The 17,958-nt window shown below is 39.4% G+C and overlaps 1 protein-coding gene across 3 annotated transcripts in view; it reads right to left on the reverse strand.

Annotated features, from left to right (window-relative positions):
* Positions 1-17,958, reverse strand: part of usp13 (ubiquitin specific peptidase 13) — a 33,185-nt gene that overhangs the window by 12,218 nt on the left and 3,009 nt on the right. Inside the window, exons 3-15 of one of the 3 annotated variants that reach the window (XM_083940613.1) lie at positions 15,222-15,282; positions 12,791-12,912; positions 11,748-11,890; positions 10,667-10,851; positions 10,014-10,111; positions 9,741-9,931; positions 8,464-8,535; positions 7,406-7,478; positions 6,220-6,345; positions 2,507-2,660; positions 1,683-1,857; positions 1,492-1,580; positions 637-759 (exon numbers count right to left, since the gene is read on the reverse strand). In XM_083940613.1, the coding sequence (XP_083796739.1) occupies positions 637-759; positions 1,492-1,580; positions 1,683-1,857; positions 2,507-2,660; positions 6,220-6,345; positions 7,406-7,478; positions 8,464-8,535; positions 9,741-9,931; positions 10,014-10,111; positions 10,667-10,851; positions 11,748-11,890; positions 12,791-12,912; positions 15,222-15,282 (1,612 nt within the window). Of the gene's footprint in view, positions 1-636; positions 760-1,491; positions 1,581-1,682; positions 1,858-2,506; positions 2,661-6,219; positions 6,346-7,372; positions 7,479-8,463; positions 8,536-9,740; positions 9,932-10,013; positions 10,112-10,666; positions 10,852-11,747; positions 11,891-12,790; positions 12,913-15,221; positions 15,283-17,958 lie in introns of all 3 variants that reach the window. The other 2 variants (XM_083940612.1, XM_083940611.1) reach the window with 2 other exon arrangements.

Consider the following 17,958-nt stretch of genomic DNA (forward strand, 5'->3'; position numbering starts at 1 on the left):
ACATGCTTTAATGTTTAAAAAATCTCATAGAGTCTGTCTGAATATACCTATATTCACCTTCTGTCTGAAACACCTGTCTCTTTAAGACCCCCTTCTGAAAAAGCCTGGGCTGCTCTCATTGGTCAGGGTTTCTGCATCTTCTGCATCTGCACTCATGGCATTTCCGCACTGTCATTTAAGTCAGGGAATGACGGTAAATATAATACGGTTGTGAAAAAATCAAAATCGTACAGAAGTCCTGACAGCATGTTTAAAGGCACAGTTTCTGAATACGGGCTGTGTGCATTTCCTTGTGGATTGAGTGTTTATACAGTACATCAACCATCAACCTGCTTTATGATCAATCCTAGTTGTAATCAGTGCTCTGCCTTGTTGAACAGAACCACTAAACACACACACACACACACACACACACACACACACACACACACACACACACACACACACACACACACACACACACACACACACACACACACACACACACACACACACACACACACACACACACACACACACACACACACACACACACACACACACACACACACACACACACACACACACACACACACACACACACACACACACACACACACACACACACACACACACACACACACACTTGCTCTCTACCTCTGGTGTCCTCAGCTAGCACGATGGGAGGCATGAGGTCCGGCAGTTCCTCTTCACTCGCCTGCAGCCCAGTGGCACGCAGCCGGCTCAGATCCAGAAAGTCTGGCACATCTATGTTCAAATCTGTCCAAGAATACACAAATATATAGACAAAACTAAGCAATGCTTTCACGTGAATAGGGTTCAGAGCCTTTGCTGTAAATCCCTGAAAACTGTGGTACCATCTTAGACCACAGATTTGCAATGGGAGAGCAATGACTACAAAGCAGTAGATTTTTTTATCCTTTTAAATTCTTTTCTTAAGACACACATTTATAAATTGTGCTTCTAATTGCATTGTTAAATGGATTGATATTTCCTTTAAAATGTAAAAATAAAATGTTGGCCTTTTTTAATCAAATCAAACTAAGTCTGTGACACTCAAACACCCACAAAACACAACTGCGACCTATTATGCATATTTCATCTCTACTTAAAAACTTGATATGAACCAAACCAAATATGAACCAATGATTGTATTGGCAAAGCAATGAGGGCAAACTGAGAGTTTAAGATGCTCATTTGAATTTGGTGAATCTTGGTGTCCAGATGGATTTTAAAAATCCAACAGCCCTTAAAGGACAGGTTGAGAGATGAGGTAGTTTATGTCTGTGTCTAAAACTGCAGGGGAAGCAATTCATGAGTTTACAAAAATGTACAGTTTCACTACTACTGTACTTGCCTTGTAAATTGCTGTTTGACAGTGCCCTCTGCTGGACATTTACAGCACTACAAATACTTAAAATAACCATAACAATAACCAAAATAGCCGGTTTAAGACTTTAAATTCCAGGGTCAAGGGTGAAAGATAGTTACCTAGTTTCTTCGGCACCCAGTCAACCCCGAATGTGAATTTCTTGATCTGCAAAATCAGATACTCTGGGAAGGAGGCAAAACGGGACGTTCTGAAGAGGAAAATGACAGTTTTTTAAAAAAGGGGATTTTTTCAATGCAACTGGTATTAATTTAAAGAGGATGAAAAAAAGAACATGTGGCCCTTTGCTTACTTGACTCCAGCTGACTTGGCCTGTAGCGCTGAGCTCCAGAAGTCGGGGACGTTCTCTGGCTCTGTGAAGGCCTGCAGGCAGGCGGTGAAGGGGATCCTTGCTCTAACCGGCTCAGGAGGAGCCCGCATGTTCTCCTCAGCCTCCCTCCGCTTGGCCTCATATGCTATCAACTCCTCTGGTAGTAACAAAGACAAACACTTTGAGATGAACTCCATAATGTCCTGTATTTTTACATTTTCATTTGTATCTGTTCCATTCATGATAATGCAAATAATTTAAAAAGTGATTCACAATCAGCTCAAGATTCTGTGTACACATTAATATAAAATGAAATTTCCTTCTATTATCCTCGTCCTCTGACCTAAAAACTTCAGTAAATGTTCTGATAATACTCTTTTACTCGCTTTTTGCCCTGTATATAACTAATAGTGTCTGTATATCAACTAAATCTTTGAGTTTAAAAATTCCAGACTTAATAAACAGTCTGTTGGGATGCTCTCTTCAATCCACTATATTCAGATTAGAGTAAAAACAAGTGATAAAAGTTGCATTTTTTATATCAATAACTTATTATACAAGACCATATAAGTGGTCACTTTCAAAGACAAATGTGTCCTCCCTCACTCTAGACTTTACAGCTCCCAGCCTGTCACGCCAGGACCTTCTTTGCCCTTTCAGAGAAGGACCTGCTGATTCTCCCAGCGGCTGGTGCCACCTGATCCCAGCCGTCGTGCCAGCTGTACCTACCAGAGGCAGCTGTGGCTTCCTGCTGCAGCTGAACATTTTGTGTGTATCTATGTGTGTGTGCACAGGGGCTACTTTACCTCGATTGCTGGCCGCCTCGATGGGAGCTGGCAGCTGGATGCAGTAGTCCACCCGTTGAGTGTAACGAACCCGACGTGTCTGGCAGCACTGAACCCGCTCCTCCACCAGGAAGCGGAAAACGTCACTTGGGTTCTCCGAGCCTGCGCTGTTCCTCTGTTAGACAAAAATGTATAATGTCATATTGATTTTTTAAAAGTATTGAATAAGACCGGTGATTTGGTCCTAATAAACCGGAGCTTCCTCACAGGCTGCAGTTGATAAATAGGGTTTTCGTTTCATTTCATGATTTATAGTAGCCAAATGAAATCCTCATGGCAGTCAAGCTGTCATGTGCCCCATCTGTTCCTCACATTGTTTGGTATATGGTGCTAATGCACCTTTAATCTCATATAAACTTCATTAGCCTGGAGAGTTTAACTGTCTAGAATGCTGTTACAAATGCTTTTTAGAGTAAGCTCTGAATAGTTTTTATTGTGTTGTAGCACTTTTAAATCAACAACATGTGTATTGTTATTTAAAATATTGGGTTTCTGCTGTGCAGAAGCTTCACATGTACCAAGAACATGAAAAGCATCTGTGACAGCCTGAGGTTTCAATTGCAACTCTATCTATAAATCTATTCTCTATATTTGCTGTGGTCTATTATAGTCTCCTGGCACGACTTCAACCCAACTGCTGTTTGACCCACATCTCTTAATACAGTCATTCAGAATGTAGATGCATCTCTTTACCTTAGAAACAGCCTCAAATACTTTTCCCCTTCAATCCTTAGAGGGTTACGTCTTTTCAGAATCAGAGGCACATTCATCATTATCACTGTGTCTCCTCACTGCTTATAAACAACAGGGGTCTTTGAAGTTTACACTGTGTTTATTTGGAGACTCTGATGAAGGATGGCATCACGACTTAACACACCAGTTTGCACTTCAGCCTTTCTGCAACCCAGCCCTTCTATTCTAAGAGGCTACAGAAATACACAATATAATTTTACTCAAGCCAAGTATTCAGGCTGACACAGACAGAACAAAATGTTGCTGATGGGGGCGGCTTCATGTCTGAATAACTAAATCTGTGTCTAGTTTACAGACAGCTGTAAGGGGTGTGGGAAAATTGATTCTTAGATGCACCCTGATTCTCACATTTTTGTTTTATTTTATTTAAAACCCAGTGATTGTTCCTTATGGCTGAAGCAGCATCATCTCTTTAAAAAGACACTGGGCCAAACCAGCTGGATGGTGAAATGTTACGGACCTGAACGTATGTTGTGTTTACGTTCAAAGCAAGGCTACTTCCTGAGCTTCTGGGAGTGTGGCTCAGCGAAAGCAACCACAGATGGATACAATCTGAACGGTTCTTTGCGATGCAGGGAACGATGTTGGCAAAATATATTTTTAAGGTGGCTCTATGAGACTGTTAATAGGTCACTTTTCAGAGAGGCAGTTTGAACCATGGGAGAGTTTCAAAGGGGACTAGAAGGTTTATATTATAATTTCTTTGTTTGCATTGATTTGTATGTTTTCATGAATCATGTATTTTTTTTCTATTGAGGACCACTTCTGAAATGTTTTAGAAATGCTATACTCTGGGATTTTGTGTCATGATATTCCTTTGAGTAGTTGTGCTTTTAAGTTTCTAATAAAAATGTTTTAAAAATTACTTTATGTCATGTAACCTTTCAGTGGACACATCTCTTCCATTTGTTAGTACTAATGTCTTAGAAGATAAAAGTAGTAAATTCATTATGTTTATTTTAAATATGACTTTTACAGATACGCTATGTTTTACAAGAATCAAGTAGTCACAGCAAAAAAATAAATCATGTATTACATCAAACATTTTGATGCATCAAGATACATAGCCCTGTGAATGGTAATCACACTGAACGGAAAGGTGAGCCTACCAGCAGGTGGACTAATGTAGAGCTGGGGGATAATTCAATATAATCATTTATCATCTCTAAAGGAGAGAGTATCCTATCATGATGAATTAATATACTGTGATATCAAATTACATCATCTAATCATCTAATTTGATATCACATCTAAATTGCTAAATTTCTCAGAAAACCTGATGTGAAATATTTTGAATGAATATCATTTGAGGTTTGTAGTTTTGTATGTAAATCACGACATTTGCGTTAATGTGTCAGTGTATAGCTGGATATACAGTATATATGTATTTTCTCTATAATTGCACTTGAATGTTATGTAATTTTTGCATTAAAGTTCTTAATAAAATGAGAATATACTCAGCACTTTTCATTTGTATAGTAATTACCAGAAAATATGCCTTATCATCATATCTTTCATTTTTGAGACATGAAATGACCTATTGGGATAGAAGACTTTGGTCATTCCACCCAGTGCTACAGATAATGGGGCGGATGGGTGGTATGTTACTGATCTCCACAACGTGAAGTGGAGAAAGTGTCGGGGTCCGAGTCAGGGCATGTGTCGTGACTGAAGCAGAATAGGAAGCATTATCTGACCTCCCTGTGTAACAGATAGTCCTGAGCTATATATATCCAGGTCGAGAAAGAGACAACGTTAGAGCACCCCATGTGTACGTACCAACCAAAGAGACTGTGTGCTGTGTTCACTCAAAAACAGACCCTCCCCTCCGAATCAACTGCCTGTCCATATATATATATATATGTATATATATAAAAGAATGAAAAATATTTTCATAAAATGTTGAGCCTATTGTGTTGATAATAATGTAGACACGAACAAATCTGGACAGCACTCCACAGAATTCAAAATGTTATTGTTTTTAACAACTCAACACATGCTCCTTAAATATGAATGTTGATCTCATGATGTCAAATACATACCAACAGTGTTGGGAAAGTTCACTTTCTAACTTTTAAATGATTGCACCTTTTTGGATGATTGCAAACCCCTTAATTAATTAAGTTTATGAAAGCTGGGCTTTCCACTTTACTCAAAGGCTGCAGGTCTCCGACAATTTAGTGCACAACCAGGTCATCCAGCTGTGGCAGGGAGATGACAATGGAGCATTTACTGTACGCAGTTAATGGGATTTGGGTTGAGGATCTGTCTTAACTGTCCTTTGATTTTTTATTTGCTTGCACCTTGAAATGCCAGGTGCTTCAGTTCAATGTGGCGTTTCAGGTTTGCTGTGAATGTGCCTGAAGTGCAGATTTTTTTTTTGAAAGCCGGCGGGCAAAGTTTGTTCAGAAATGTAAGTTTTTTCCTATCCTCACCGAACTTGTCATAAAACGTATTTGAATGATCATACGACGCTTCCATGCTGCTTTGTCCCCTACACGTTGCTGTCGCCTCCACGCTGTTTTTTGTTTTGATGACGCATGCGGCGGTGCGACACTGGCGGCTCGTGTTGTCAGATTGGGTGTTTATTCCCTTACATATTAAGGCCTGCCTGGAAGGCTCTATAGACATCTGGCACCCTATTGAATGAAGTTAAAGTGAGAGAGGTTGTCGTTCACAGACACCAGAATGAACGCTTTCACAGTAACATTCATCAGGCAGAATACATACGTTCAGTTTACGTTCCCCCAAGAAAAGAACGAGTTCATGAACGATAGTTGGTATTCAGGCACTGAATACCAACTATCGTTGGTATGTGGCCTCCCCACATAAATACAGTCTACTGGCTGTGATGTCTGCTCACTTAAAATCCCCTGATGTTTTTTGTGATGTTCACAGAGCAGAGGTTTAGCTTCGCTCACCTCCACCACGTTGATGATGTGCAGGAGGAACTCGTGTGCATCTTGTTGTCTGTTAGAGCAGAACTCTGGGTGTCCCCTGCTGACCAACATCTTCAACATCCTGGGAGAGACGCCCTTCTGCTGGTGCTGCAATGACAACAATTTGGGTGTCACACACACTGACTGTGCATGAAAGTATAAAACAAGACAGCAGACCAGTGGTGAATATTACAGATACACATGGAAAGCAGCTTATATTAATCATTTATACTAAATTAGTCACATACAGTATAAACCAAATAAACATCTTTTATATTAATACCCGCCATAATGTTTTTAATTGATTGATTATAAATAAATCCAATGTGGGCACATCCCTACATCACCCTGCCACACTTTGTAGTCAAACCTCTAGCCGCACAAAATCCCATAAAACTTTTGCCAGGGGAGTTAACTTAAAAAGTCATTTTTATGATAATATGTAACTGCAATGGGTAATATTTCCTTAGTAGACAGTGATCACAGCATACCAACTCAAGTCCCTTCCCAGCTGTCAATATGTATCCAAACCTGACCCCACCATCACAAGTGTAGGAAGTGCAGGATCACTAGCTATGCCCTATTAATTACTGTGGCTGGTAAGGCTTAAAAGAAGCCCAGGGCTTACAGACCAAGCGCTGGCTCATTATGCTTTAATGGCTTTCCTCTCCTCGTTTCCAGGCAGCTGTGTACCATGTGGTTGAAAAGGCAATGATTTAATATCATGTGCATTTAAATGAGTAAAACAAAACCCAAAGAAATACCAAAAATAAACCAATTAAGTTGTTCAAGAACTTGAGAGACCACAGGAAGCCACGGCAATCATTAATTAGTGATGTAGCGATTTAAAAGCAAAACACAGCAATTAGAGCTCAGACTAAAAGAAAATGTCACAAGAAAACCTGACAATTGGTCTAAAAATTACGTCTTCCTTTTGTTTCGATCAACTTGTTTCCAGTTTTTACTATTAGAAAAGGTGCATTAATTACACATATAAACTGCATTGCGAAGAGCAGGGTTAACATTGGGAAAACATCAAACTGGCTGGATGCTAAATGAAAAAGACTCACTTTGCTACAACTCAATATATACATGCTTCTGTCGGTTATGGACCCAGTTTGGGAGCTGGACATACCGAGTTTAATACCTTGTATTCTTCTTTCATCACCTGTTCAATGAGCTCAGATTTCATGGGTGGTTTGGAGTACAGGCCTGAGAGCAGTCCATGTCCCAGTTTAGCCCTGTCAGACAAAAAAAATGCCTAACCATTACAACATACAGCATAGTCAGTCTCTTAGTTGAGCTTGGGAGATTTCTTGGAGAACTTGCAGAGCACATATATCCTTACTTCTTCAGAGAAAAACTTTTCAAAACCTTGAGCCAACACACCTGGGGACCTGTTTCCTCAAGCAGCTAACTTGTTAACACTGACTTTTCAGCCTCACAAAGCTGGCTCCAGTTCAAACTCTGTTGCTGTTAGGTAAATCACTTTTCTATGCCCAGTTTTTTTCCTAAACACTTTTGATTCAGGCCAAGATAGGCATCAAAATCTTTATCTAAAACCTTAAAGGAGTCTAGCACCAATTAAAACAGTTGCCATTTTCCAAATAATCATCAGACCATTGTGCTGTTTTTCTTTCTTCATGTTTCTTTAAAGAATTTTCTGAATCTCTTTCATCTGCATTAAGTACAGGATAGAGAAATTATCATTTAATTAGACTGGTATTACCTATCTAAGGAACAGGAATATGTATTTAACGCTCTTCAGTGCTCGGATTAAATAAATATTATATTTAATCACTCTGGGCCCAATGCATTCGAAGACAGATTTTCTTTCTTAATGACCTGATTTGTGCTGGCAGGCTATCAAATTCAAACAGGGACGGGTATAAACATGTTTATCTGGCAGTGTGCCTCAGAATATGACCATGTGTTGCTTCACATGTGAGACTCTACTTACCTTTCATCATGACCACAGTCCCTGACTGACCTCTTGCAACATGCTGGTTTACATGACAAGTATTTATCAGAACATGTGGGTAAATGCTTTCACCCAACAAAACGTGTATTATTTATCTTAATAAATTATATACTTATTCCAAGCATTTTCAATAACAAAGATACACATTTGAAGTTAGTTACAGATAACAAAACCCCAAAGACAGCAGCAGTTGGAAAACACCTTCACTTGTTTTGTGTGCAGTATGAAACACTGGAGTCACTTACATTTGTGTGCCGAAGTCTTGGCTGGGGTCAAGTGGTGAATAGTCAAATATCCTCTGAAGGTTACCCACATACCTAAAGATCAAAATACCACACACTTATCTCAGATGGAGCACAACCCCGACCCAAGAGAAACAATCTGAGGTGATACTGAGAAGACATTAACACCTTCCGCTGATGGCTATAGTAGTTATTTCAATACCCCAAGTTGTTTCAAAGTATTACTCTGCATTTACTTCCATACGTTATCCAGAGCTAGACAATCAACAAACAAACAAAAAAATATAGACTGACGTCAATAATTACAATCGTGTGTGTTGACGGAATAAGAAATACTTTACTTTAACCTTGAAATAACTAAATCCGCATTAGAAAAAAGGTGGGTCGTATTAAGAAGTCCTTCTTGTCCATATGAGTTAGTTTCACATTGTTTCTCTTTCTTGATGTCCTAGTATGTCACTGATTGGCCACAAATTATTCGCCCTATTGAACCTCTTCTTAGGTGTCTCATGTTGCTTAGAAACCTGCCAATCAAACTAATATTTGCAACAATATTTTATTTTATCAGCTTTGGTAATCGTTTTTGAAATCAAGTTATGTTCTCCTTAGATAATGAAATTCTGACTAATTTTGTTTATCCACCTCATGGTCGCTCATTTTTGTTTTTTAATTAACAAAAGTTGTGGATAGTACCTGGTACTGTTTTTGGTACCACATCGATCCAGGTCCCAAGCGAGCTGAGCCAAAATTAAAAGGTGGAGTTAAAACACTGCAGACGACTGATTGGTCAGAGAGAATTGTCACTAGCATGACACGGGACAGCCTGCACAAAACTGTGATGTTTAGTTATCTAAGCTACCATCAACAGCAACCTCTATTTTCATTTATCCACTCGACTCAGATTAAAAAAAAACAGTGAACACGTTGCTCTGTTTGATTGCAGACGAAAGGATTCAGCAAGTTTCGCATCGATGATGTCCCAGCAGTTTCATGCAGCGTTATGGAGATCAGCTGAGAATCCCCTCCATACTGAGGGGGTATCAGTAAGGGGAAAACAAAATGAAAAAAGTACTGGTACCAAAAAGTGAGGCGAGTCGAGCAGAGTTATAAAAAAAACAGTGGAAAATCCTTGTAAGACTCTCTAAACATGGCCTTTTTTTGTGCTGGTATAGGTTCCATGATATATATGAATAAGGTAAAAAAAGAATATTAATAATGTGAAAATAAATGGAGATGATAACATATTCTAGAGAAGTGAAGTCTCATCACAGTGTACTCACATCCTCTGGAAGTCTGGGATGCTGAAGAGGACCTGCACCACTGTGCTGAGGTAGCAGCTGTTGCCCAGGTTTTTGATGCCTGTGTAACCAGATCCATACACCGCTTTCAGCTTCATGCCCGACTCCTGGATCACCTCCCATTCACTGACCCGCGGTCGGGAGTTATTGTCTGTGTGGTGACCATTCTCTGTCTGCGAGGAAAGAGAGGGAGTGAAATTTCACTGTGGAAGCCTTACATTTTTATTTTGTTTGTTCACAACTTAGACAACTTACTTTTTTCTGCATCTGTAGCATGTCTATTCCAAAGTGTGACAAGTGTTCTGATATGTGGGGGTCCAACACAGCCTCCTCCTCTTCAAATGAATAGACATCTGAAACCAAAATCACCATGATCAACCAGATTCTTAATCTGACTTTATAGAAAAAAAGCTTAACATGTTAATTTTCAGATTAGTCCACCATACTTTTATCTGAAACCTAACCAACTAAATCTTTTACAAAGTGTCAATAAGGCTGCACTCATACCAAATTAGGCGTTGGAGCAAAAACACCTGTCCTTCCATCAATTTGAATGTGGGTAATGTGTTTAGACTGCATCACTTGAGGACCGCAGTACATGCTGGAGAAAAACACAGCCTGCTCTAGTTGCCGCAGTGCCTGATTTGGTGTGAATGCAGCCTACAAACTTTAGCTCCTAACCCGGTAAGTCTATCATCTACAACATCTTTAAATCATATCATTTACATAGAATATGAGCTACTATATTGTACTTTTTTCATTAAAGTGGGTTTTCTGGTGTGCTGTTATAAGAAACTTTGCCAGAGTTTGTTTGCATCAGTAAAACAATTTAAAAGGACAGTGACTGACTAATACCATGTAATAACCCGAATTCTGCAGTTAGAATAATTATGTCACATGTCTCAGACCTGCTCCGTCTGGGGTGATGGTGTCCAGTTTGGCAGCCAGGGGGTATTTGGTCTCTTTGTAATGATCCAGAGCATGGCCATTGCCCCCGCTTCCATCAAAGAACCACTTGCCACAGAGCACTGCTCCATCTGTCAGGTTCAGCCACAGGTTTTCTCTCATCTCGCACTTCTGACACTTCCAGCCACTGAACAAAAAAACAGACTCCTGTTACGGTTGGGTTGTTTTTTTAATCCTGCAGTCATGGAAAGACTCACTTAATAACTGCATTTTGCTCAGATGAAGAAGTTATCAGACTTACATGTTGACTGTAACAAAGCAAACAGCAAGAGACAAAGTAATGCAGTCAGGGGAATGGCTACACTAATGCAGCCATTGTTATCTAACAACATATTTAAAGGTCCCACATTGCGCTAATTTTCAGGTTCAAACTTATAATTTGGGTTTCTACGAGAACATGTTAACATGCTTAAACTTATCCAATTTCATTTTCTGTGAATTTTGTTTTACCTGTATTTATCTAAGAGTTTATTGGTTATCTTATACTGTATTTTTTTTATACCTCCCTTGTGTTTTTGTTAGCTGCTGGAAATTCAATTTCCTTGCAGGACTCATCCCTAAGGGGATTTATAAAGAGAAGTCTAAGTCTAAGTCTCTTTAATGTTCAGAAAACACATTATTTTATTTTCACACATCTGTCTGAATATAGTGTACAGTATGTATGTAAGATTGGCTTAAAGACGTTGAAACATATTTATAGCACTGATCCTCTGCAGTCACTTCATGGCGGCACTCTTTGCCAATTGGATATCCATCTTCAACAACTTCATCTTCATCATCATTGTGCAGATATCCAAAATGCTCCAACTCTGACGATTTAAGACGCCGTTTCAGAGGATACAGTGCTTGGATTTAGTGTTTTAATGCTTTTTACAGTAATTATAGACTGTAACACACACACACATTAACCTGCTTTACAATAAAAAATCATGGAAATCTCACTCACTTTTTAAACTATGAGACATTGAAGCCCACGGTATAAACGATTAAGTGGTGTATCAGTGTGGTTGGTGCCTTTCCTACCTGGGTGGGATCCTGACCCCATTATCCAGCTGTCTGAGGCTCCTGGCATGTCTGGACACCTGGATCTCCTCCTCCCAGGATTCAAGCTCCTGCTTCTTGTAAGCTGATGGTGCATTGAGCACTGCGTCACAGGCGATGGTCACCTGAACGTCACAGGAAACAGCAGAGACAGAGTGACCTTCTGGAAGTGGGTGTGATTCAGGTCACACTGAAAATACATGAACTGTCTTCTTAAAAGGAAAACGTAAGGGGTTAAGAACCTTGCTCTGAGTGCATTTGTCAGATTATGTTTTCTAATGTAGTTAACTTAAACTACTCTAAATTAACCTTTAAGGCAATTCATCAATAACAGTTAATAAAAACGACAAAAGTGGACATGCAAGACCTGTGCAGGACATAGTGAAGCTGTGACACATAAAGAGACTGATCCAGCATAGAAAGGAAGGGTGTATGTATTGTATTGCAAAAACAAACCATGCAAAACCAGAAAGCAAGTAAAAAAAACTATGCTCAACATCACAATTTGTACATTCACAACATTACATGACAAAAATATTTGAAAACTTAAACCCTGTGACATGCAAACACCAAGTCTCATTCACTGCAGAAGCTCTAAAAACAAACAAAAAAAGGAAAACAGGAGTAAATAGTCCATGCAAGAAATAAAACACGATATAAACAGTACGTGCGTCCAGTGGTTCCCCCAGAATATTTTCTTGGCCTATTAAACAGCGTTGACACTAAAATTTACTTACGCCGAAACCCAACCAGAGGAAAACTTTTGGGTAACGGCTACTAGAGGTTAGATGAAGCACAGGGGGAAACTTTCACAGAAGATATGATAATTTTGAGTGCAAAGTTTAAAATGCGTGACCATGGGACCTTCACTTAAACCTAAACAAATGAACAAATTCAGGGTTTGCGGCTTTTCAACACAGGAATGACCAACCTGCCTATTCAGTGATGGGGGAACCACTGAGTGCACCCTCCCCATCGACATGCATTAAAACACACAAGAGTCCGTGCAGCACCGACTCACTGACCAGAGCGGGCAACTCCTCGATATTTGGTAAGGGGATCTCGAAGTGGTCTGGAAAAATTACGAGCTTGGCCTCGTCTTCATATTCATAATCCTCTCCATTAAAATCACGGTTTAGCTCTAAATCTACAGAGGAGGAAGTAAACAACAGACGTTACTTCATTGCTATTTTTATGAGTGCGAGGTCTGTACTTGTTTTATGGGAGTACAAACAGATGAATCATTGAACAAGAAACCACCAATGTCATCTTTTTTTTTGCAGCAGTGACAGGATGACTTCATAAGATGTCAATGACTCTTTTGCTCAGCCACTATTCGTGTAGAGCTATATTTAGCCATGTATCACACACTCTTATCACCAGCGAGTTATTAAGGAGTATCGAGGACGGCTTGGATCTCTGACATTTGTCTGTGCAGCTATGGCACCTAATTCCATTACTGACCACATAATGACACTGAATGATCAAAATAAGGGCTGAAACTAATGTTTTCTTTCCTTATTGCTTAATCTGCTTATTTTCTCCACTCATCGTTTAGTCTTTTAATTATAGCTGAAAATCTGTATTTTTGTCCGACTAACAGCCTAAACCCCAGACACTTATTCGATCAATTAAAAAAATGAACTTTCAATTATTATGATAATTTATTAAACATTTTCGTTGGCTAGTTCTCTGCGATTTCTTTGGTTTTTGAGCTGTTTGTAGTTTTAAAAAAAACAAGGCATTTGAAGAAATCATCCTGGACAACAGGAACTATTATATTTAGGCCAAACCGTGAATCGAGAAAATAATCACTTTGCTGTTACTGTGCTTCCTCTCTCAGGGCTGCGGACCTGTTTTGAGGCAGAGCAGCAGCCAATCTCATGGCAGATCTTCTCTCACGGCATACCTCTGCCTCGTGGCTTTTGTTTTTTTTTCTATTGTTTTTATAGCACAACACCCCTACAGCACATTTTCACTCATCCATTCGCTACATTACTGACTTTACAGATTCCTCTCATCTATTGGTTTGACTTGTTTTGATTATTTTAAATGACATCATTCATTAACTTCCTGTGTATCTCCGGTTTTTGTCCCGGTCTAAGTGCCGGGGTGTGACGGCAGATTTATCGATACTGAAAATAATTAGTTTCAGCCCTAGTTTACTATCAAGTAAGACAAAGAAAGGCGTTAAATCAAGACATATTCTATTGATCAGCTAGTTGATTAATCAACTCGTCATTTCATTTTTCTAATCTAAATATCTTCTCGAATGGAAATCTACTGTAGAGAGACTCTCTTCTCTTAGATCACTTTCCATGCAGATTGTCCTTTGTCCACTGCAGCCTAAAGTCGTGGAATGACTCATGAGAAACAGGATCATAGGTTATCCCTGGCATTGTTATTGTGTCCACTGGCTTCATGGTAACGTCTGACGTTACTGAATTAGATCACTGGACTGCTATGGAGCTGACGGTGGACACACATACGCCCGCTGTCACATCACAGACCCAAAATGGAGGACAGTTAGAGTCGTCCCTTAGGGAGTCTGACACATTTCTATCAGAGAGACTGACTCAGCCAGCGAGAGGGTTAACCTTACATACAACAGTCATCGAAGGGCGATAGATAGTAAGCCTGTTAAACTCTGGACAATGATAACACAGTTACATCAATTACATTGAGGGTGAGTGGAAGGAATTCCTCCCCCACCAGGCCAGCAGTGGGGGAGCATGGAGGGGTGAGAGACACCTGGTCTGCTCCGAGCAGCGTCATAGCAGTGGAAGTGTGTCAGGAAGGTTGACAGGTGGTGGCAGCTGAGAGGCAGAGGACCAACCACCCCCTCCCCACACCAAGGAGGAAGAGGGGGAGGAGGAGAAGACCAGGCTTTGATTTAGAATAGTTACCAACCACATATACAAATAAATGGGCTATCTTTGGAGCACAGGGGGAGAAGGAGGAGAGGTCGCATCATGGGAAATATCTGATGCTTTGGGTAGAGGCAGGCTGGAGGGGCAGCGGGTGGGCCATTACAGTGTAACAAACAATAACACCAGGTTGTAATGGAGGGGGTTCTCTTAGCGGAGAGAGGTGTTTCTGAGCACACAAATCCCATTTACTGTAATATCAAACCACCATGTTTAGTCCAGCCTCTAACCAGTGTGGCTGAAAATATTCAATACACATTACATACATAAACATCTAAGGCACTTAAGTAGATCATTTCATATCTCAAAAACGATGTATATCACGATATAGCATGTTTTCTGATAGTTTAGCAAATAGATAAATAGTCTATATACAAATAACCACATGGCAAAGCCTTTTTTTGTCTTGTGTAAACAGTGTCTACTTTGTAGCCCCTTGTCACATTTCAGATGTCTATGAGTTGTAAGTTAATCCCCCAAAGGGACATTTGCCTCTAAACTTCTCACATGGTTTCTGACTCCAACCTACCTAGAAACACTTTCCCGTTTCTTCGTCTGGGGATGGCGCCTCCTGCAGCTCCTGTGGCTTTCTGTGGGAAACAGGAAGGTAGAGATTAAATTGGATCAAAGAACAAGATCATACTGACCCACATTACAACATATTTCAACACCTTTGATGATTCCCTTTGTAAAATGCTGGAAAAGGCTTTTATGCCCTGCTGTGACAGAAGGTCCAGATGGTTGTCATTTTGTTAGAAATAGACGCTGGATGTTCAGTTGCCAGGTCGGGTTACAAGGCGAGGGGAAAAACCCCTCCATGGTACAGTCGAAATTAAAGAATGATAAATGAAACTGCTATAGTTGCACAGTTTCATTTGTAGACTTGGACAGATGCCATGTCATGTGTGACTATGTTTCCTTTTTTCTCCATTTTCTATTATCCAGCAGGGTAGAAAATCAGAATAGCATAATGATCCTTTAACAGACTGAGATAAACATTTTCAGTCTGCCAAAAACATTTTCAGGCCTGATACAATGGATCAATCAATAAACAGCGCAGCTCTTTGTCAGTCAATCCACCAAAATGAGAATCTGCCAAATGACTGGTTGGCAGTAAAACAACCCAGTGTCACCGACTGGTTTTCTATTGATTCCATCAGGTTCCGGTGACTGCGTCCCGTTCACTCTGCAGGGAGGAGGAGGACATGGTGGCAGACAGACAGAAAGACAGAGAATGCTGACACACTCGAGACCAATTGGACTCATGGGAAAAAAACAGCAGACACAGGAGCCTGCAGAATGTGAACAGCTGTTTCAGGCTAGATCCCGGCATAGAAATAGCAGCTCTTTACAAAGCAGAGCTTATTTGAGGGCAATTAGAGCCAGTGGGAAGACACGGCAGCAGCTAAGGCCTTTGTTGTTAAACATCAACTTTTAAAAGATGGACTTGTTTGGGTATTTTCTTCCACAAGGAAAGAGCAAAAGTCCTCTGTTGAGTGTGTTCTTTTAAAATATAAACAGTGATGGAGAATAACAGAAAAGCCTTACAATATAACGCAATCCAATGCAACGCCACCACAATCTAAGGTGTTCCTGATACTGTCATGTGTAGGGTTGCAGCAGAACACCAGTTTAACAGTGTACCGTGATATGAAAACTGATGGTTATCATACTGTGTTTATATGCTGGTCTACTTTATTGAACAAAATATTTTGTTAACTATGACCATTCATTGTTTACACCTTAATATACATATTCTTCTACACAGTGGAGCCAGCTGATTTTTTTAGAGTGAGATAGGGGATGTTCACTTCGGGGTGGGAACGGTGTTCTTGTTGCATTCTTGTGCATTCTCAAGTTTCAATTCTATTAAAGCATGTTTTCAACCAAAAAAGGGTCACTGTAATTGATAATAATAATAATAAAAATTATAATAATAATAATAATAATCATTGTGTAATCCATGATATAGTCTGAGATGGTTATCATCAAAAGGATCTGTTGCAGCCCTAGCCATGTGTACTAATACAAACAGATTATGTTATAATCTTGTGTTGGTTTCAGTTGAATACTGTTGAATTTCAGTCTATAATTTCAGAATATTCATTAATTCATTCATCTTCAACCGCTTATCCCGGGGTCGGGGTCGCGGGATTTCAGAATATTTTCTTGATAATTTAAAGCACAATAGGTACTAATTATAGTGAAAATAAGGATGACCTTAAAATAAATGTATTTAAACCCACACAAACAATAATTCCATTCATTTTTCATTTATTATTGGAAACTAAATTCTTCATATATATTGAATTATAAGCTTGCCTGTAAAATCTTCAGCTGACCTGTTGTGCACTGACAACAACCTTTTTTTTTGTTTTCGCTGGAAATTAATTTTGGTTAATCAATGATCAAATAAATACTGTATCTAATTTACACATAATTATTCCCAAATTACCTGGTTGTTTCTGGGAAACTTCATAGGTATTATAAGGAACCGCGGGAACCGTGAAATAAAGTGTTACCAACAGCACAGTGTGAAAGGTGAGAGATGTGCTATCAGGAGTGTAGACAGGGCTGAAAACATATCCACACACACCCAGACAGGCCTCAGCCTGAAGGTCAGCCAGGGAGAAAAACATTCATATTTTCCTCTTTATTTAATTAATTAAATGTTGCTGACAAAACATTCAAACTTCAAAAATATGCAATGTACAAAATGTAATGTAATCACTGATGCTCAAAATATTATATCAGTGATATCAGCAATCCACGTTACTCAAGATACCTTTTTAGCTGCCTTTTAGTCTTTCTGCATACTATACTGCAGCATCGGTCACCACAGTGTGAATTTAAATGTAGAGGTAACATTTATTTTCTGTTTAAACACCAGCCTCCATTGATGGGTGCACACAGGAAGAGCTATAGTCAACTATGACTTAATTTAGTTTTTACATTATAAAATACATACTTTTTTTTAAATAATTTGTATGCAATTGAGATCTTTCTGAAGATAGCACAGATCTGCGTTCTCATTGAAAAAAAACTTTGAGTTCAAATATGATGGTTGTATTGTATTTGTTAGTTGATACCAGCATCGCAAATGACTTGAATACTGCCTAAAATGTTGGAATCGGTGAATACTCCAGTGCATGTACTGATCCGATACAATGTAATTTAGCGGTGACAAAAATCTATTAGTAAATATATGTTCTTTTTCAGCTACGACGGACGGTCAGACTAGATAATAAAAGAAATTCACCGCGTGT

This window comes from Echiichthys vipera (assembly GCF_963691815.1).
Source record: "Echiichthys vipera genome assembly, chromosome: 3".
Taxonomy (NCBI): domain Eukaryota; kingdom Metazoa; phylum Chordata; class Actinopteri; order Perciformes; family Trachinidae; genus Echiichthys; species Echiichthys vipera.